The 21,488-nt window shown below is 37.7% G+C and overlaps 1 protein-coding gene across 1 annotated transcript in view; it reads left to right on the top strand.

The window, feature by feature from the left end:
* CHSY3 (chondroitin sulfate synthase 3) overlaps positions 1-18,201 on the top strand; it is a 255,986-nt gene extending 237,785 nt beyond the window's left edge. The window contains exon 3 of the mRNA XM_014859511.3: positions 23-18,201. Within this exon, the coding sequence (XP_014714997.1) occupies positions 23-1,585 (1,563 nt within the window). The 3' untranslated portion in view covers positions 1,586-18,201. The remainder of the gene's footprint in view (positions 1-22) is intronic.
* Positions 18,202-21,488: the final 3,287 nt, after the last annotated feature.

The following is a 21,488-nucleotide window of genomic DNA, read 5'->3' as shown; positions in this document are numbered from 1 at the left end:
CTGATTTCTTTTTACTTTTCAGATGCAGCAACTGTTCCATGAAAATTATGAACACAATCGGAAGGGTTATATCCAAGACCTTCACAATAGCAAAATCCATGCAGCCATAACACTTCATCCCAACAAAAGGCCTGCCTACCAATACAGGCTTCATAATTACATGCTCAGTCGCAAAATTTCTGAACTTCGTTACCGTACCATCCAGCTCCACCGGGAGAGCGCTCTGATGAGCAAGCTCAGTAACAGTGAGGTGAGCAAAGAGGACCAGCAGCTGGGAGTAATGCCTTCTTTCAATCACTTCCAGCCTCGAGAGAGAGATGAAGTGATAGAATGGGAGTTCCTGACAGGGAAGCTCCTTTACTCGGCATCTGAGAACCAGCCTCCTCGACAGAGCATCAACAGCATCCTGAGAACAGCACTGGATGACACTGTGCTACAGGTGATGGAGATGATCAATGAGAATGCCAAGAGCAGGGGACGGCTCATTGACTTCAAGGAAATTCAGTATGGCTACCGCAGGGTTGATCCCATGCATGGGGTGGAGTACATTTTGGATTTACTCCTCTTGTACAAAAGACACAAGGGGAGGAAACTGACTGTGCCAGTGAGACGTCATGCCTACCTTCAGCAGTTGTTCAGCAAGCCTTTCTTTAGAGAAACTGAGGAGCTAGATGTCAACAGTCTTGTGGAGAGTATTAACAGCGAGACTCAGTCATTCTCCTTTATGTCTAATTCTTTAAATATATTGTCTCCTTTTCAAGGTGCCAAAGAAATGGGAGGGCACAATGAAAAGAAAATACACATTCTTGTTCCTCTCATTGGCAGGTATGACATTTTCTTGAGATTCATGGAGAACTTTGAAAATACTTGTCTTATCCCAAAGCAGAATGTAAAGCTGGTCATCGTCCTTTTCAGTAGGGATTCTGGCCAAGATTCTGAGAAGCATATTGAGCTGATAAAAGAATATCAGAACAAGTACCCTAAAGCAGAAATGACCCTGATCCCCATTAAGGGCGAGTTTTCCAGAGGTCTTGGTCTTGAAATGGCTTCTTCCCAGTTTGACAATGATACTTTGCTGCTATTTTGTGATGTTGACTTGATCTTCAGAGGAGACTTTCTCCAACGATGTAGAGACAATACAATTCAGGGACGACAGGTGTACTACCCCATCATCTTTAGCCAGTATGACCCAAAGGTAACCAATGGGGGAAATCCTCCCACTGATGATGACTTTGTCTTCTCAAAGAAGTCTGGATTTTGGAGAGACTATGGATATGGAATTACCTGTATTTATAAAAGTGATCTTCTGGGTGCAGGTGGATTTGATACCTCAATACAAGGCTGGGGACTGGAAGATGTAGATCTCTATAATAAAGTTATTCTATCTGGCTTAAGGCCCTTCAGAAGTCAAGAAGTAGGAGTGGTGCATATTTTTCATCCAGTTCATTGTGACCCTAACTTGGACCCTAAGCAGTATAAGATGTGCTTAGGATCCAAGGCAAGTACTTTTGCCTCAACCATGCAACTGGCTGAACTTTGGTTGGAAAAACATTTGGGTGTCAGGTACAATCGAACTCTCTCCTGACAGTCCAGGCAACACATGTTGCCTTTTTAAAGGGGAGTTTACCTCATTGTTGGTTGTTGTTATTTTTATTTTATTATTGTTATTTTTATTATAATTATTATTGTTATAATTTTATTGTGTTGTACTGGTCTGAAACTACTCTTGGTTGTCTTCCAAAGGGTGTTTGTTGACCTCAAGCAAGAAGAGTCTGCAGTTCACTGATATTTCAGATTTCTACTGAAGTCAACATATGTATTACTTTTCTATATCTTTATTTGAGATTGAGTTAAATTGTGGCAATCAGATGACTTTTGAAGCTCATTCATCATGAGAGACAGCTTAGAAGAATGTCCTCTTGGAGCTTAAAGATGCAATATCAATTTTTATTTTGTTTGTCAAATTCAATGTGATACAAATATTTACTGGTGAAAGGTACCACAAAAGTGCTTTATGCTTCCTATGGGGAAGGGACTCTGTAACATAAACTTGAGTTTTGTAATTTATACAAGGACTTAAATCTATAGACAATAATTTTCTTCATCTTTAGAATTTTTAAAGTAAATGAACACTTATGATTGTATGTTTATTTTTTAAAAAAAAGTTTTAAAATTTGAGGAGTTTTGTTCCACAAGCAACCGGTACTGGCTACCCTGGTCTTATGACAATTATGTACTCCTCACAACTGTCTGCTATAAATGCGAATGAACTTTATTTTCTCAAGGAAATATGATTTAATTAAATATTCATGTACATTTTAGAAATGAAACATTTTAGAAATAGCTTTATGAAACAATGTCCTTCATTTGCTGGCAAGAAGATAAAATATGACAGAACCTGGTTATTTATAATAAAACACAGGTATAACAGTATTCTTTTTCAAAAACACTGAAAAAGTTGTGTTGTTTCCTTTTAGTCACATTTGATATATTTCTTAGTGGTCATACTCACCAAAATGTGCTTGCTACACAGACTGGTAAGGTTAATAAGGGATTATGGGCGTGCTATGTGTATTATCATGCTTTAAATTCTAGTCTTCATAAGTGGTTAAATTGAGCAGTTTCCTTATTCAATAATTTACAATCCAGGCATGTAATCCTCCTCAATCTCTTCAACTTTCTGATCACACTGAACCAAGAACAGGTCAGAAATAGCTTTTAATATGGGTTGGTAGATGGCTCAAAGATAAAAAAATCAGTGGGGAAATTATGACTATAAAATTAATTTTACAATTATAATTTCGCAATCATATATACACAGGAAATTATCTCATTTAATTTCATTTATCGTTCTTTCTTAAAACCTAATCAGTGGTTTCCAGTTTGTAGAAAAACATAATCTCATTCAAGAAATTTAAGAGGAAATGCAGGGGCCAGCCCAGTGACGCAGCAGTTCAGTTCACACATTCCGCTTCAGCAGCCCAGGGTTTGCCAGTTTGGATCCTGGGTGCCGACCTAGCACCACTTGTCAAGCCATGCTATGGCAGGTGTCCCACAGATAAAGTAGAGGAAGATGGGCACGGGTGTTGGCTCACAGCTAATCTTCCTCAAGAAAAAAAAAAGAGGAAATGGAAATTCATGCAAGAGGAACTCATGCAGGCATATTTTTTAAATTTCGTTTTGTATATAGGTAACACATTTGCATGGTTCCAAAATCAAATGAAATTTTTAAATGTCTACAGCTATCAGTCCCATGCCCCATCCACTCGATCTGCCCCTGACCACACATAACCACTGTTTTGGGTGGATGTACATTTGCGTGCATGTCTTTCCAGTTTCTTAAGCAAAAAGGATACTTTATTTTTTTGTCCTTTATGCACAAAATGTAGCATGTTGTACATACTGTTCTGCACTTTGATTGTCTTTATTTTTTTGACATCATTTATTTATCCTTTTTTTAATTTTAATTTTTGTTTTTATAACAGTGACATTGGATTATCACATTATGTAACTTTCAGATGTACTCTTTTTTCACACAATAAGACTAAAATCTGCATCAAAATTTATTTGAAAGTGATTGTTGTAAATTTTTACCATTATTTGGAACTGATTGCCAGGAGGCCATATGGCATTTGCCTTAGTGATGGATTCCTCACATAGTAACAATGTCTTTTAGTGAAGATATTCTAGGGGCCCTCAAAAAAATAACATTGCTTAATATTGCGACAAACATCATGGCACTCTCCTTGACTATAACATATAATTTTAATAATGTCAGATTCATTAGAAAGGAATTCATGGCACTTTTAGACATTAAAAATCTTGACAGGGCCAACAATTTACAATTGATCTCTGCTCTAATATTGTCTCTGGCCTTCACAAACCCTTACTTTAATAACTTATTTTCCTACATTACGTCAGTTAGCTCTTTTGCAGGTTTTATTTTCCTGAAGAGTGAAGGTATTAACATGCAGTAAAGATAGTCATTTGGGAAGATCTATTACTAAATAGTAATTATTAATGATTTTATTAATGAAGAAAAGAAATCAGGGTCTGCTCTTTTCTTTAACTTAGACAATTGAAGTAACAGAGAGTTTTACTGAGGAAGAAAGGTAAAGGCCTCATTTCAAACACCCGGAGTCTTCAAGAGTCCTGAGGCAGCTGCCCAGGGTTGAAGTGGCATTCTACATTATACTGATGAAACAAGGGAAGGCAGAGATCTCATTTGAACTTAATTATTCATGTGCACACTATATTGAAATTAACGTAAGTGCATTTAAATTCTATTTTATAATTTTGCATTGAGCTTTCCTATTTCTTTTTAAGGCACCGCAATATTTGCTGACTGAAAATTTATTGGAATTATCCTAGTAAAATTAAGAGTGTTTTTCTCTCTGTGTAGTAGATTCTACTTAAAATCTCTTTAAGGTTGAAGGGCAACACAATGTGAATGCAACCTAAAGCACAATATATGTACACTATTGGCATTACCCTTATTTGGACAGCTATGGATGTTCTGTTTAAATGCCACCCCAATAACAATTCCATCAAGCTTCAACATCATCTTATTGATCATCTGCTGTCCACTTAGCAGCACACTGTGCATTTTACTTGCGTTGTCCTTTTAAATGTAATCCTCACTACAGCTCTGAGGTGTTATTTTCTTCATTCAACAGCTAGGGAAACTGAGGCCATGAATGATTAAGTAACTTGCCCTGAGTTCGTACCATATATGGCATACTGTAGAGTTAAGATTTACATTTATTGCTGTCTGAATCTGAAGCACCTGTCTTTCCACTCTCACCCACGGCTTCTCAGTTGGGGTGCTGTAGAAGACGAGGGGGAGCAGAGGTCTAGCTGACACCATGAACGCGTCTGATCCACCATGCAGCTCACTTCTGCTGTATGCTCATTCTGGACAGAGCTAAGTTTGGTGATGCTTTGCTCAGTTAGAGCCTCCTCGGGCTTTCCATCTCAGTCTTCCACCACTTTGCTAGCTCCCTCTGAGTAGCACTGTGTTGGGAAAGGGTTTCTTCGGTCTACTTGCTCACAAGTCTCTGGACCTCGGCCAGGAGGAAACAAGGCTCAGAATTCCTGACACCAGAAACAGTTCTTCTATATGTTCTCAGCCAGCTGAGTGCAGAAGCCATCTGCAGTGAACACCAACACGTCACTGCTGGACTATTTATGTCACTTTAATCATACAGACTTAGCATAAAGCAGCTTCGTCAGAGCTGAGATATTTCGGAATCTAAGAGTTGAGCCCATTGTGCATAGTTTATAGAAGGGGAACTACAGGAATGAAATACCCAAGTGTGTGAAGTCACAGTCCAACCAAGAGAAAAAACGCCCACTGGAAGTGTAAACTAGAAAATCCCTGTGTTTTTACCGTGAGAAAGCTGATGCCCAACTCTTGTCAGCAGCCCCACGGCTGGGCCCCTCTGATTTCCCATGGTTGCATTTTCGATTAGCCCTAGGCAGTTCCTTCTTCCACAAGGAGGGCCCAGAAAATGAGGCCCCTTTCTAGCAGCTTGGGTTGCCCTGGCTATAGTGCTGCCAGGCCGTTTGAGCAAGGCCTGCCCTGTCCCAGAGAGAATAGCCTAGGCTAGATTTGGGCCTAGAGAGAGTTGGTATCTCCCCTCTTTACCTCTCTCCACCTAACAGAAAATATGTTTAAGCAGGTAAAATATGTCAAGATGAGTCTCAAACAGCCAGTACAATGTCTGTGACTCTACATTGGCCATGATGATGAGATTCATATGGGAGAATGAAGGCATTGAAACACTTCACATTATATGACCAGGCTACCTTGCTCTCCCTACCACCTGCTCCTTTCTGAGTCACTGCATCTGTAGCCCGGCAAGTCATAGGAACCTAGTGTGCCTTACCCTAGGGATATCTCTGTCTAAAAGTGGCCTGCTAGTAAGGCAGGGAATTGTCTACTTAAACTCTCATTTGGGCTTATTAATGAAGGTATATCTCTTCAGGAAGTAGCCTGTGATTATGGATATTACCACACAAATGGGCAAAATATTGTCCTAAGGGACCATAAAAGGAGCTGTTATCAGTTCTTAGTACTGCTGACTTGCCCTTACCTTCCCTATCTGCACTTTTATTAGCATCGTAATCATTGTCAAACATACAGTAAAGGTAGTCTGTGCTGAGTCCTGAAGTCTCCTAGGCCTTTAGTTTTCAAGCGGTAGAACAGTAGAGGCAGGATGGAATCCTGGAATGTGCCAGTGAAGCTCTGCCTGTGTGCCCCACAGCCTCACTCAGCCGCCAGCCATGCTGCCGTGGTTGACATGACAGATGGTGGGGATGATGAGACATCAGCAGTGATTCATGCTCCCAGGTGGCAATACAGGCACATCTGCAGCAAGCAGCAAACCACCTGGCGCAGGCACAAAGATGCCAGGATATTCTAGTATTGCCTACAATTTGACATCCAATTGTCTGTTTCCCTCCTTCTTTCTCATGTCAGAAGCTGCCACGATCTGCACCATATTTGGGATTCTAGTCCATGCAGGATTTTATTTCAATTGAAGTCAATCACTATGTATTAGTCCATAGGTTGGCATAAAAGCCAAGATCATTGAGTTTTGATTATCCATCATGCCCAGGTATACATTCTTGCTATTCCATTACCAGCCAACTTCAGTCTTTATTTATAGGATCAGTTCTGAAGGAACTGGTGTGTATAAGATTAGAAGGATAAAATTTTACTTAAAATGGACCTATTATATAAAAGAAAGACTTCAACAGAATTTTTTTAAAAAAGCTTTTCTTTCCCCCTAGAATACTTGCTCTTATCTGTAATGCTAACCAATTAGCAAATATTTACTGAGAACTTGTTTGGGAACAATACTCAGGTAGAAACTCTAAGACTGTGAGAATACACATCACCTGAAAGCAGACCTCCCCCTACTCCCAGGCCTCCTTCTGAGGGGCCATTCTTCATCTTTATCTCAGTTCTTCCCCAACTCCTATCCCCTAAAGTCTCACACACGTCACATTTTCTTGTTCTATCCGAGTGAGGAGATGTGTATAAGCCAAATAGAATCTAAGATCTGTAGGTGAATTTCCAATACAGAAATAGGAACCTGCCTTGACTCTTATGTCTTGATTCTGGTATCAAGTGACCAATCTGACCTCAGTCAGAAATAACTCCAGGCCAAAAGTTCATGTAAAAATGAAAACAAATACCACAACCTTAGAATTAATAACTCTATGTATCTAACTTATTAAATATTCTGTCACCACAATTGGCCTCAAGTTTATTTCCCTTTTCTTTCCATACATACCAAAATGACTCCATACCTATTTCTAAAAGGAAAGTCTTTAATAGGTGATAAATAAAATGTTAAAGGCATAATACTAAGAAAATAAAAGAAAAAAGGCAGTGTGTTGTGGATCCTTGCATTATTTTCTTCTTTTTCACTTGCCTCCAAGTTTTTATGTCCTTCTAACATGCTGATGACCTACTTTTACTTTCAATATTTTCTTTTCTTTTCTCTGCCAGTGGATTCTTCCCTGTCTCCCACACTTACGAACTACTTAATACAAGCTATATGAGGTTTAGACTATAAGTTTCTGGTATTGGTTTTGAGAGGTTGCTATTGTATAAATCATGAAGGCTGAAGTTAACATAAGTTTTTCAACTCTTTTTCATAAGCAACCCTGCTCTATTTAAAATATGCCGGGATTTATTTCTCCTCCTTGTTAGCCGACTAGCATTCCCAGGGAACGGATCTTACACAGCCTCTTGAGTATGTAGACCAGAAACTGAAGGCAGAGAACTTTGATTCCCTCCAGCAGCTTCCCACTTCTCAATTAATCTGTTCAACATTAAAGTCGGGTTTGTACTTTAATGGAAAAAGCATTGCATCAAAATAGTTACTGAATTAATTATTTGTTCATTTAAAGGAAAAGAGATTTCATGAATAAATCTTAATGTGTATTTTTAGAAATTATTTTGCTTTTACAAACTAAATTTATAACAAAGATATCAGTTTACATATATTTTGTTATTTTTTTTGGTAAGCCATTATTATTTGTAGCTTAATATCAAATAATTATATGATTGATACAGTTATCACTGTGTTTTTCCAATGTCAATAATGTTAATATTTTCATATTCTACATAAGACAGGCAGAATTCTTTTAAGAAGGCTAAGAACTCAAAAAGGGCTCAGAAGGGAAAGGAACCATTATTGATTATAATCATCAATCTCTTCTTTTACACCTGCCCCTTAGGCAGCATGCAGTTAATTGAAGGAAAAGACCCTTTACCTCCAAACACTTGTCCCATTTGTCACTCATACAGGAAGCTGTTTTAATAAGGAAGAAGAAAAGGCAAAGTGATTTGTCTGTGTTATTTGACTCATCCTTGTAACAGCAAAACAGCTATTGTTCATAAGTTCTTAGTTACTCTGCTATGTTGCTCAAGAAACAGTATCTCCTTTGAGCTTCATCGCTCTGAAGTAGATACCATTATCCCCATTTTACAGATGAGCAAAATGGATTTCAGAGAGATTCATTTTGTTCTCCGAAATGAAAATGTCTGGGTTTGAGCTAGGAGTCAAACACAGGTCCATCTGAGTTCAGACACATACTTCCCCCCAGAGACAGTAAGTTAGGCAGGATGGAGTGTGTGTCTACCTTTCTATCTTTAAAGACCTCCTAGGGTGCTCTTTGAACAGATTGAGGTGCATTTATACTGGTGCAATGACCGTGATGGCACAATGGTTCTGGCAGAAAAGTTTTCTTCCTTCCTCCTTCACTCCTACCCTTCCTCCCTCTTTCCTTCCTTAGTTCGTTCACTTAGCAAACATACACTGATGCCTCATTTAAGATAATGTCCCAGGAAACATTGTTCAAACCCTGCCTTGATAGCATCAATATACACCAAATGGCTGATTGTCTATAATGCCACAATTCATGATTTGATCACATCAAAACATCTTAAGGGGAGATTTAGTATATTAGGAAAAAGAAACTCACAGAAGGACATATTTCTAAGAGAAAGACTTTAAAACTCCGCTGAATGCATGTCTTTTGGAATGAATTCACACACTTTTATATATGCATAATTCACCATGCTTCCTAAATAAATATAGGTAAGTTTAGCAAACATTAGTTTATGCTTCTAAGATGCAAAATTTATCGTTTCTACTCATAGCTCCTGAGTATTCTTCTATTATTATTATTAAATGAAATAACTTTTGTCTCTGAATCATATGGGAAAATGTCAAAGTCAATTTTGAAACAATAGATATTCTGAGACAATTCATAACAGCACATTTTTGGTTTTAAAAAATCCTATTTTGAGTCAGTTGTAGGTATTATTTTTCTGGGCATTCTCAGAAAAGGAATTGGAGCTTTAAATTCCTTTACAAAAAATTGACTACGAGGAAATTGAAGGCCTTTTAGGAGAAAAGTGTATAGAACTTAGTCTCTTCCTCTTTCTGTGCTTTTATATATTTTTCTGTATTCTCTTTATTCCTTGACCTTTTTGTTACAAGTACCTCTTTCTTTAGGTGGGAATTGTTTCTAAACCAAGGACTCTAACCTGTGGCTCTTTATTTCTCGTGTTCTCAGTGTCAGTCTCTCCTTCACGTGGGCAGAACAGATGAATTCATTTCTCATTCTAATTGATTTCTGCAGCATCTTCAGAAACTGTAATTTTATATCACACATTTTAAAATTCTTTTAATGGATATTTAATAAAATGTTGTTTTAAACATTAATTTTTTTTGAAAAAAACACATTTCATCTCAAAATAGATCAAAGATGCATAATAATAATCTCTTTTTGCTTTCCACTGAAGCCAAATGTAGGTTTTTTTAGAAGTAGCTTAAAAAATTGGAAATTGCCTTAGAAATTACCAGATTCATTCTTGTTTTAAAATAAAGTCTAAGGATATTTAGTGTCTATTTCCATAAGAATCTACACTGACTTTTGAAGACCCAACTTGTTGTTTGAATTCACATGTTACAAAACTGAAAATAAGCAGGATTTTGATTATGTATAGTTTCATTGTTAAATCTCTTCCCAAAATTCTCTGAAGTTTTCTAAATTTACTTAGAATAAAACCTAAACTCGGTCCCCTGGCAGGTAACCCCTGCCCCGCGTAACCTGCCCCTGCCTCCTCCCTGTCCCCTTCTCCCTGTACTCACGTCCTGCGTCATTCTGCTCCCATCACACCGGCCTCCACGTAGACTTTTAAGCAGGCCAAGCTTGCTCCCACCTTTAGGCCTCTGCCCTGCACCCTCTCTTAACCTGGAAAGTTTGTCCTTGGGGTCTTCTCGTGGTTGGCTCCGTTTTGTAGTTCAGATCTCACCACAACTGTCACCTCATGAGCACAGCTTTCCTAACCACCCAATCTCAAAAAACTCCCTCTGTCACCCCCTCCCTTGACCTCTGTGTTTATCACCATCGGATAATCATTATCACTCTAATACAGCGTATCATGTACCTCTGTCTGGTATATTCTGTTTGCAATGAAACTGGTATTTTCATTGTTTACTGTTTTATATCTATCTCCTTGTCTCCATCCTCTCTAAAATAATATGCTCCATGAGAATAGGGACAATAACTGTCTTGCTCAGTGATGTGCCCTCAGGCTCTAGAAGAGCGCCCAGCTGAACTCAGGCACTGGCTCAGGGATCTCCATGCCAGAAGCAGGAACCTGACTTCGATAGGGCATCACTCACTTTGACTGCTCAGCCTCAGCTTGGCTTACTTCCTCTCCACTTTGCTCTTCTCTAACCCCTATCTTCTTCAATCTCCTTTCTTCAGGTTTTCCATTTATTTAGCTTTGTGGATTTCTAGCTTCAGTATTCAGTGTCATGCATCATTTTATCCCTTTTACTCCTCCACCCATTTGTCAGTAATTTTCCATCTTTTAGTCTCAGCTGAATATTTTTTAAATACTAAGCAATGCAGAAAAAAAATACCCGCCTCCATATAATAACAGCAGAACATGAAAAACCAAACCTCAAATTAAAAGTGTCCTTCAGGATATCAGCAAGGATACTATTACTTCGTTCTTTCTTCTCTCTATTCTTCACATTTGTGGCAGGGGCTCCTTTTAAAAGTTGTTTTCTTCTTCCAGAATACAGTATGAAAATAAACCGTGTCCCTGGGAGTCATTGTACTATCACCTAACCCCTGCTCTCAAATCTCTCTTATGTTTCAAGTTTCAGATCAAAGACTGACTTAAGAGGGTCTACACTTCTTTGGAATCTGAACAGCTCTGGGGTCTATCATTGACCCTGTGGGCTCGGGGCTCCACAGTATCAAGGGTTTTAGAGCAGATTTTGAGATTGGTTGATCTGCGTTAGCAAATCTTACAAGGCATAGAATTCCAACTGGCTCCTCAATACAAAGAGAACACAAGGGCATATTGCTTGGCCCCATATTATTTTCTTTCCAATATCCAACATTTTCTTAGAAGCAAAATTCAGGAAAAAATGTTGTCTGTTAAGCATAGGTTTGGAGTTAAGGAAAATATATGATGACTTTAATCCATATTGTCATCAAGCTCAGAGGGCCTGAGAGTGAGAGGAGTCTTTACCCAGCAGGAAAGTAGATGGCTATTTCCCAAGGGCAAGGACCTCCCTGGACCATAAGCCTTTATCCTAGATGGCAATAGTCACCCTTCCATCACTCGAGGAAATTGCAGGCCACTCACCCAATGTATGTTACTATATTACTGCTTCAGTCATAAGTGCCATTTGAATAAACTGTCTAGTGTTAGTGGACATGTATCTGCCATTTTTTAGATGGTGAAATGTTTTGTCCCGTTTCACCTAAAGAATTTATTAAGCTATATTTTATAAAATATCAACTAGGGAAAATTTAAAAACTTGCATTCTATGCCCAAGCAGTTATGAAAAACTGCATTCTTATGAATGGGCATCAGTGACTAATGGTCAGGGTAAAATGCAAAAGATAATAAAAATAATCAGAAGTCTGCAATGTCTTGATCTCACTCCAGTTACATAGACAGGGTTTTTTTATGTCAACTACTAGAACTTTGCAGTTATCTTTGTACTTTGCAACTACACTGGAGATGTAGTACATGAAGGCGCCATCCTTTAAGTAATCAACCGAAAAAGTGACTAGCCACAGGTAATGACTAATGGCTGATTGATGTTCTATCCATCACAAATATATATATAAACGAAGAGAATTGGATTATACAAAAAGCAAATTGTTTGATGTATGGCTTTCACTTTAACCTTTGTTAACTCCAGACCAGCTCTGGCTTTTTCACTATAAGCATGTAACTATCAAGCAGCCTGGAAACTCCAGTCTGCCAGTCACCCCAAAATGATGGAGGTGCCTCTTCTTGTCTTCCTATTCAAGCCTCTGTGCAGACCATTATTCTTCTATCATGACGAGATGACTTCATGATGTACATATTAAATGTGATCAGATTATAGGCTGTTTTAGATTAGTTTCATCATTTCATTGAATCGATGGGATTTGGGAATGGGTCTCTGATCCCAGGAGCCATAAACATACAAACTGTTTCTTAGGATAAACTACTCCTATGATTTACCTCCATTAAAGTTTACTGAGAACTAGCTAACACAGGCACTGTGCCGAGACTGGAGATGTAAAGCTGGCAGAACCTGCCCCCTTTCCCCACTAACCCCACACCTTTCATGTAAGTGAGAGAAATGATTCTCCACTTCACTAGTGACCGTTTCTGCCCTCGCTCTCAAATTCTGGTGATGCACAGAGTTTGGGGACCAGCTACAATTTTTATGTAATTCTATTTAAAAAATAAATGCTTAATTTTTATCTTTAATAATACTTTCCAACAAATAGCGGGACCTTTATTAAAATACTTTATTTTTCAGAGATTACAAAGAAAGAATAAGGATAGAAACCTGATTAGCAGGCTCAAGGAGCCCCAAACCCGCAACATCATAGCTTTCCTCGCAAGGATGGGGGCTTTTCTGCCACAGATCACAGTCCTGTTAAGTTTTCATACCTGTATTTATTGTGTCCTGACAGAAGACATGAGGTTTCTGGCTTAAAGAATAGACTGATTATTTACGGAACGTCTTGCCTTAGTTTCCCATACCCCAACCCCTACAGGGTGATATGATGACAGCCAGGTGTACCTGTGTATGCAAGGGGTGGGGTCTGTGTCACAGGAGAGGAACTCCGAAATTAGGAATCTCAGAGCTTTCATACGATGCCTGGCATACTTGCTCCTCCTCCCCTCAGAAGAGAGACCTCATCTTTCAAATGAACAAATTCTCCCTGAGGAGAGGGGGACAAGGTCTCTAGAACCATTACCCTTGTAATCTCAACAGATGGTTCCAGGGGAGATAAATCTGTAAATCTCTCCCTGAGGTATATGAATTTAACTTCCAAGATGTGCTTGCCTTCCATTCATCTTTTAACCCAGATTGCTAGCACTCTCTTCTCAGAAAGCCCTGACTCTGAAGAAACATGAAAATATTCGTGGAACATTGTCTCCTGAAACTCCAGTGACCTCCCTCTTAAGATGGCCTCTTAGTGATTTGACAAGATATGACAAGCTATGGCAGTGTCTGGAGCATGAAACTGGTTTTCTATCAAGACTGGGAAGAAACCATACTTTCTGTCAGTCTCTATTTCAAAACACTTTGTTTTCTTTTAATCCTTGGTTATCAGGGTGAGTATGCTTCTCCTTCTCTCACAATTTTCTTACCTGTCAAAAACTCATGAAATTAGGGTTTTGAAGGCCCACTTTTATATTGATTCAGAAGACTAAAAGCAGCAATATAATACTTTAAAAGGGGGTAAAAATAAAGTCTAACTCAATATTTTTGTCTAGAAAAATCTTAGAAACTTTCTCCTAAAAATTAAAGCTCACTTTGGAATTTTATTGTTTAGGTAGAAATGTGACATTTTTATGTTAAATGTCCACCCTTACAAGTAAGAAAAAATGAACCTATTGCATCCCAAATGAAGTTTAGTTATTAAAGGCTTGTTTTCAATTGGAATCAAATTTCAACATTCAAATTTTATCTTGTCCCTCAAATGAAAGGTCTTCCCCTGACAGAGATTAATGTATCCCTTAATGACAGAAGCATTGTCATTTTTATGAACTTGACATCCTCTTCTCTCATCAATTCTCAGCCAGGTCAAAAAGGCACAAACTGTTCTGCAGAAATGTTTGGGCAGTTAGAAATGGCTGACACTTTATCATTGCTTGGAGGAAAATTAAGGATGGGTGTGAAGATTAATTTTTTGTTATTATTATTTCTGTAATCAAAAGTTCTATTTTGAACATTCTGAGTGACCGTATCACATGCGAATTGGATAACTTTTCTTCCCTTTATAATTTAATAATTATTTTATTATTTATCCAAATGATCTACTGAAGCATCTCCATGATAAAAATGCTAAAGGAGAAAGCAAAGTTGATCTTACAAATATATCTCAAGAAGTTGTCAGTAGATTCCCATTTGTTACGGTTAACTACTGCTGCATAACCAGCTACCTTCAAAACTTAGCGGCTTAAAACAAACATTTTTTTTATTGTTCATGATTCTGTGGGGTTAGGGCTTAGCTGGTCCACACAGTACCTGCTGGGCTGGCTAGGGCTGGAGTATCCACTTCCAAGATGGTGTCTTCACTCACATGTCTGGAGCTTTGGTGCTCTTGGTCCTTTCTCTCTTCACAAGGTGTCTTAGCATCCTCATCCTCCTCATTCTCTCCACGTGGCCTGGGCTTCCTCCAAGGCAGCTCATGGCTCTAAAAGCAAGAGTTCCAAGAGACCAAGGCAGAGTCTGGAAGGCCTCGTATAACCTAACTCCAGACGTCTCCCACATTTTAGCCATCAAGCAAGTCCTGAAGGAGGGGGAGTTCCACTCTACCTCTCGATGGGAATAATTACAAAGAATTTATGGCCCTTTTAAATCTATCATACATTCAGTACACTTAGAAAATTGTTTCATCTCTTTGTTTCCTGAAAACTGGGAATTAAATCTAGAGAAAGAAAAACGGCCTCCCATCAGAGCTTAAAACTTCAGTCTCAATATTAGACAAATTGAAACAAACAAAATGACGCATTTAACCATAAAGAAAAGGACCAAGAGTTGAACTATTATTTTTTTTCCCAAGAAGAAGGTAGGTGTATTCATAGAAAGGAGGTTTAAAAGGGACTCATGAAACACTTTTTATTAAGGTTGCCTGTCAATCTCTCACAGAGACAAAGAATTTCTGGCAGGCTGCAAATGCTATGATATGAGGACGTGTCAATCAAGAGTTTTGATTAGGCAGAAGTGTTAAATTGACACAGGAAACTTAAATCTCAAAAGACTATGTTTAATTGGTTGCTTTACCTCTCCGGCAATTTTCAAGTGCTCTGAAGAATTGAGCACTTTCACACAGGTAAACTCAGCATTTTTGTTTACCAACAGCTCATAAAACAACCTAAAAGATAGAAAGAAAATAATTTTTTATGTAAAAGTGTTATAGATATAATACATGTTTAAAGTTTTCCTACAACCAAACATGATCATTAATACCCCAATAAACTTTTTGTAAATCTAGCCATTTTTCACCAGTCATTGTTTCCTTGATATTTGTGTCACCTTCTTCTCTTCCCGTTTTTCTGGGTTTGTTTGGTTTGTATAATTCAGAACAGCTCTGGTTTATATGTGTTTCAATACTCCTAGTGTCCAACAGTTTTAATTTTCAAGAATGGATTTTAGAAATTTTTTTCCTTTCTCCTTTCCATTATAGTAAATAATAAAAATAATAGTAATAATCTCTTTTTTACCTAAAGCTCATCACACTTCATCATCATCATCATCTTTTTATTCTTAAGTAATTTTTGATGAATGGCTGTACATAGCTGCCTATTGCCCCAAAAATGATCAGTGAAAAGCTGTTGCTCTCTCTTTATTTTCAGGATTTTCCCCTTAGACACATGCTGGCTCCCCTGCTCTTCATGTTTTACATTGATCTAAAGAATGAGTGTTTTTGATAATTTTAGACAGGTGTGTATTTGCTCTGACTTTTTTCCTACTTTCTATTAAATAGTTATTCATTCAGTAAATGGTTTGTGTGCCTACTGTATTCCTCCTCTCATGGCACTAATTTCTGGTCATACAAAGTTGGTTAAACAGGCTGTTGCACTCAAGGAATTCATAGTCTAGCAAAAGAAGAAGAGCAAAGAGCCATTGCAGAACCCGTGAAATACCCCAGCGGAGGTTCAGTGGAGTTGCAGTAGATTTTTCTAGGGACAAAACAGAACAGGCGGGGATTGTCTTCTCCACAAAAGGTCAAATAAAGATGTTTTCTGTCATACTAAGGACTTTGGAATTTATTCTGTAAACAAGGACTAGATGGAAAATGACAAGGACAAGCATGCATTTAGAATATTTTTTCCCGTAATCAAATGTTAAAGTCCATGACCTTTATCTCCAATTTTGTGAAAATTTTCAACATCATTTATAAAATTGTCTATCCATGCACACATATGTGTGTATAAAGTGCTCTCTTATCCCCAAATCTTTCCACATGAGAAATCTGAATGTTTTTGCTTCCCTAAATATCTTTTATTATGTTTTAGAATAAATTCTCAGAAATATTTTACTATGAAATGTCTTTATTTGTTTTTTCTGTCCTTCCTTAAAAAAGATGCATGGACTATTTTTAGCTAATATTTGTGTCTGAAAAAGATATAGGTTTGAATACTACAAATAATAATAATAAACAATTATCGATACCTAGTCATTTTCCAAGCACTCTACTAATTATATATATTTTCTCACTTAGTTCTACAATAATCCTATAAGGTAGGTATTATTATTATCTCTATTTTACAAATAAGAACACAGAAACACAAGAATAAGTTACTGGATCCAGTTCCCACAGCCAGGAGGTACACAATCAGATTCTAATAAAGGCACCAGGATTCTAGAGTGTTTAAACTATTTCAGATGAGAGATCCCAAAACTATGGTACCAGAGGCCACTTAATAGATATTATCCTATATGCTGATAATTTCTAAACACATATTTACTCTTTTGTTACTAGTATTAATTTTTATTTAGCTGTGTAATCCAGAAAATTCCTAAACATCTTATTTCTCTCTAATAGCCCATGTCAAAATGCCTCCTTTTGTTTATTACAATATAATTTGAATTCAGTAAAATGCACAAATCTTAGTGTACAGTTTGATGAATTTTTGTAAATGAACGCACTTACGTTAACTCCACCCAGATCAAGACATTTCCCTTTTCCCCAGTAGTATCCCTATGACGCTTTGTAGTAAATATCCAACTACGCATCCAGAGATAACCACCATCCTAAATTCCATCACCATAAATTAGTTTCATTCTCTTTCTGAATTTCATGTAAACAGAATCATACAGTAGGTACATTCTATTTCTTTAACTCAACACAATGTTTTTGTGATTTATCCATGTAGTTACACACAGCAGTAATATTTCTTTTTTCTCTACTGGATAGTACCTCATAATATGAATATATCATAATTTTTTAGTTGATCGTGCTACGGGTAGACACTTGAATTGTTTCCAGTTTGGGACTATCATGAATAAGTCTTATGCCTTCTTTGTTTGTGTATACATGCTCTTGTTTCTCTTGGCCATGTAATCCAAAGAGTAGAATTGCTAGAATGTAAAATAGGTATATGTTTAATTTTACAAGCATGTGCAGAGGGTTGTTCACAGTGGTTTACTATTTTATTTACACAACCACCAGCAATGTATGAGAACTCTTTTTCCTCTTTTCCAGTACATATAAGTCTTTCTAACTTTAGTTTTTCTGATATTTCATTTTGGTTTTAACTTCCATTTCATGGAGCTTTCTCTGGGTCATGATATAGATTGGGTACTGCAAGAAAAAAACCAATCCATTAGAATTTTGATTTCAGTTATTGAATTTTCGAGATCTAAAATTTCTACTTTGTGCTATTTTATAGTTTCTGTTTTTTCTTGAAGTTTCCCATGTCTTCAAAAACTATATCCATCTTTTCCATTAAGTTATTTAACAAATTGTTAATAATTGTATTAAAGTCCTTACATGCTAATTTGAATAACTTGCCTGTCTGCAAGTTCTCTTCTGTTGACTGTTCCTCTTGAGTCTGAGACACATTTTCCTCCTTCTTCATATGTTTGTAATGTATTTTATTGTATGTTGAGAATTATGTATAAAAGAATATTGGAGACTCAATATATGTGTTTTGTTTATTTCCCAGAGAGTGCAAGCCCTTGTCTGCATCGAGCTGCTTGGTTGAGGGCTGATCATCCAGATTCCTTCCTGCATATGTTGAGCTGGAACTAGGTTGAAGCTGTAAATAGATTGAGTTTGCCTGTGATTAACTCAAGCCCCAATTCCCTGGCGTGCCACCTTTTTGATATATTCATTGTTTGCGGAGGGACAGGACTGGCAGAAATTTTAAATATTTTTAGTTCACCTGTAGATTCAACCCTAAGTGGGCTGCAGAATCCACTTACCTTCATAATGCACTACGTGATTTCTTTCTCCTCATCAGCCTCTCGTCTGATGCTGTTTTCTGAGCAAAACTAAATGATGAAGGAGAATTAATGATTCAGTGGTTTGCCCTTATATTTGACTCTCTTCCAGATGTAATCCATTCTCCCACCCATGCTTCTGTGAAAAGCCCAGATGATTTCCCCTTCTGCATGCAAAGTTTCTCCAAAGTCCATTGCATCCCCACCCATATCCAATTTAGGCACCTTTCTCCAAGTGTGAATGCTGATATGGCTCTGCTTACCTATAAAGGGCTTGCTTTACTCTGGAATTTAGTCCCTTACTAACTCCTTGCCAGTTACAACAATTCACAATATTTAGAAGTACAAAGATGAAATTTATTTCTGTATACATCAATTATAAAGATCATCACTACTATTTTTGCTGATGATAAAAAATTTAAATATGCCAATTCAGGTAACTCAGTCACATCTGCTTCAGAATTCAATACGTTGGGTAAATAGCCAGTCCAATTCAGGGCCCCACCCTCCTCCTTCTCATTCTCATCTCCTTGGTTACGCACCCAGCAACTAATATGCCAATTACCATCCTGGCACTAGGAGATAGCTATCATATCATCCTACCGTTCTGGTCTTGGTTCTAGCTTTTATTGAGGAGGAGCATCTTACCTGATTCCTGTCATCCTAAGCTACCAGATAATGCTGATGATTTACAGACATCAGGTCCTTGTAATGTGTATCTTCTTTGCCCTCCTTACTCTCTCTTAGTCATATCTCTTTTCTTCTTGCGGCTCTTGTCTAACGCTTTCCTTCACTGCTGTGAGGTATAAAGGATTCTGGGAATTTGCCCTCTGGACCATCTGCCTAGATCACTCACTCAGCCATTGCTTGGGTACTGTTTAGATGCATATACCTCTAAGGCACAAGAACCTTCTTAGACTACCCAAAGTGAAGAATAAGTCTATCTGTCCTCAGATTCACCCAAACCTATGTGGAATTTCTTTGAGCCCTGGAGACCTCAGCCCAACGGAGAGCAGAAGACAGGATTTCACATTTGCATCTGTGCTCTTTTCTCCATCTTTCAGATCTCTGTCTCTCCAAAATACCACCTCCTAACTCCAATAATTTGACAAAAATCTCCCACCTCCAGATTGGCAGAAAAACTCTTCTCAAATTATCATCTGGAATCTTTTCCTATTTTATGGTTTATTTTATTAACCAGTATTTATAGGTCTCTTGGCTTTGGCTCTCGATATGAGGAGTCAGTCATTTGGAATTCAAGAAACTCTTTTCTCTAGCTCTTGAGATTAAGAGTTGTGGTTTTTAAGGTTCTCATTTCTGTCAAGAACTTAACTTCTTTTTTCTACTTATATTTGCTTTTCACATTAATCAATGGATATACGAAGCTATTCTGCTACCTGAGTAGTGGGGTAGGTTAATGGTGCAAAGAAGCATGAGAACACTATTCATAAAATCTCAGCCTATTGCCTCTATTGGTCAAGTTTCTGTCAGGAAAGAGAAGGCATACTCAAAATGCAAGAATGAAAAAAGTTTAAGGAAGGAACTGTTTACTAGACATGGACATGGTTGAGGGAAGCCCACTAGAGATTATGAAGCAAGGAGGAATTATCTCTAGGTAAAGGGGGAAGTGAATGGTTTTTAAAGAAGAAGAAACAGCTATGCTTTTTTGTATAGCTGTAGGAAATAAATAATTCTATTCATAAACCCATAGTTAAAAAGCAGTCTTCAAATTGGATTTGTGAACTACTGGCATCATATTAATACTTTGAGTATAAGCGCATAGTAAATATTAAGGGATTTATTTCAACTTCCTCAAATTTTCCAAATTTGATGTGCCTGAGACAGTACCTTCTTTCAACTCCTTGTGGTAGATAGTTGTTCATGGTGTATGGTCTGTGTTAGAATGTTCTAAATTCTAATGTATTGTGTAGTGGGGCAGAGAGAATGATGCCACTTTCATTTAAAGACCTTGCCACTTCTCTTATCAAACTTTCTAAAAATGTATCATCCTGAGGAAGAGAACCGGTAACAACCAGCTGTGGCCTTAGGTAGAGGAACGTAGCAATTGTTAAACCAAGGCCTGACAAGGAGGGAATGGGAGGAATGAATATCCCTGTCTTTATTTCTTCCCATCCCCAGTCTAAGCTTACTGATTGCTATTGGCTGAAACCTTCCAAAAGCCAGAGAGCAAGAAGTATATTTGATGCAGTTCATAAACATCAGCTTTTGGGGAAAGAGCAGGGGGAGGAGTGGCGTCCTAGAGAGGCAAAGGGAGAGTATACAGCAAATATACCACTACATTGTTCCCAACTTCCTTCTCAATGATTTTTCATGTGAATTTAAGGACAGCATAATTCCTGCTTTATTATATGTATGATTTTCCCTTTCCATGTTTTTCCCTCAAGCAATTCCTCTCTTTGTTTTGAGGAGGTGAGGTGGGGAGTGAATGCAATCCATCTTGTATTCCAGGTCTGTACCAACTGACTCCATTACCTTTCTGCTTTTTTCTTCCCTTCTTTGTCTTCCTGACCAACCACTATTCATTCTTTAAGACACTATCAGGAATTATTGCTTGGGATTACTAAATATTTAAATGAATGAATGAGGGGAAAAAAACGTCTCTTGGAAGCTATATTCAGTCTTTCCAATTCAACCAATTTTCCTTCCCATGTGGTCTTCTTTTATTCTCTTAAAGAACCATGTTTTTACCTATATACTTATCCTTCTGCATTATAATTGTTGCTTTTTCTTGTCTTTCCTCCCCTATGTTTTGAACTCTGGGAAACAGGGGCAGCGTTTTATTTCTTGAGTCTTGAGATTTAGCATAGGGCCTAGCACATAGTATGTACTAATTGAAAGTTTATTGAAGTAATGAATTCTTCCCTGTCCTCATGAGGCCTATTTTATCCCTAATAAATAATTTATAGATTATAGGCTTGTTATATCTGCTCCAGTGATCAACATCCAGTTTGT

Source organism: Equus asinus, chromosome 9 (genome assembly GCF_041296235.1).
Source record: "Equus asinus isolate D_3611 breed Donkey chromosome 9, EquAss-T2T_v2, whole genome shotgun sequence".
Taxonomy (NCBI): Eukaryota; Metazoa; Chordata; class Mammalia; order Perissodactyla; family Equidae; genus Equus; species Equus asinus.
Note: the sequence above shows the minus strand (reverse complement) of the source record. Positions and strands in the feature narration are given on the sequence as shown.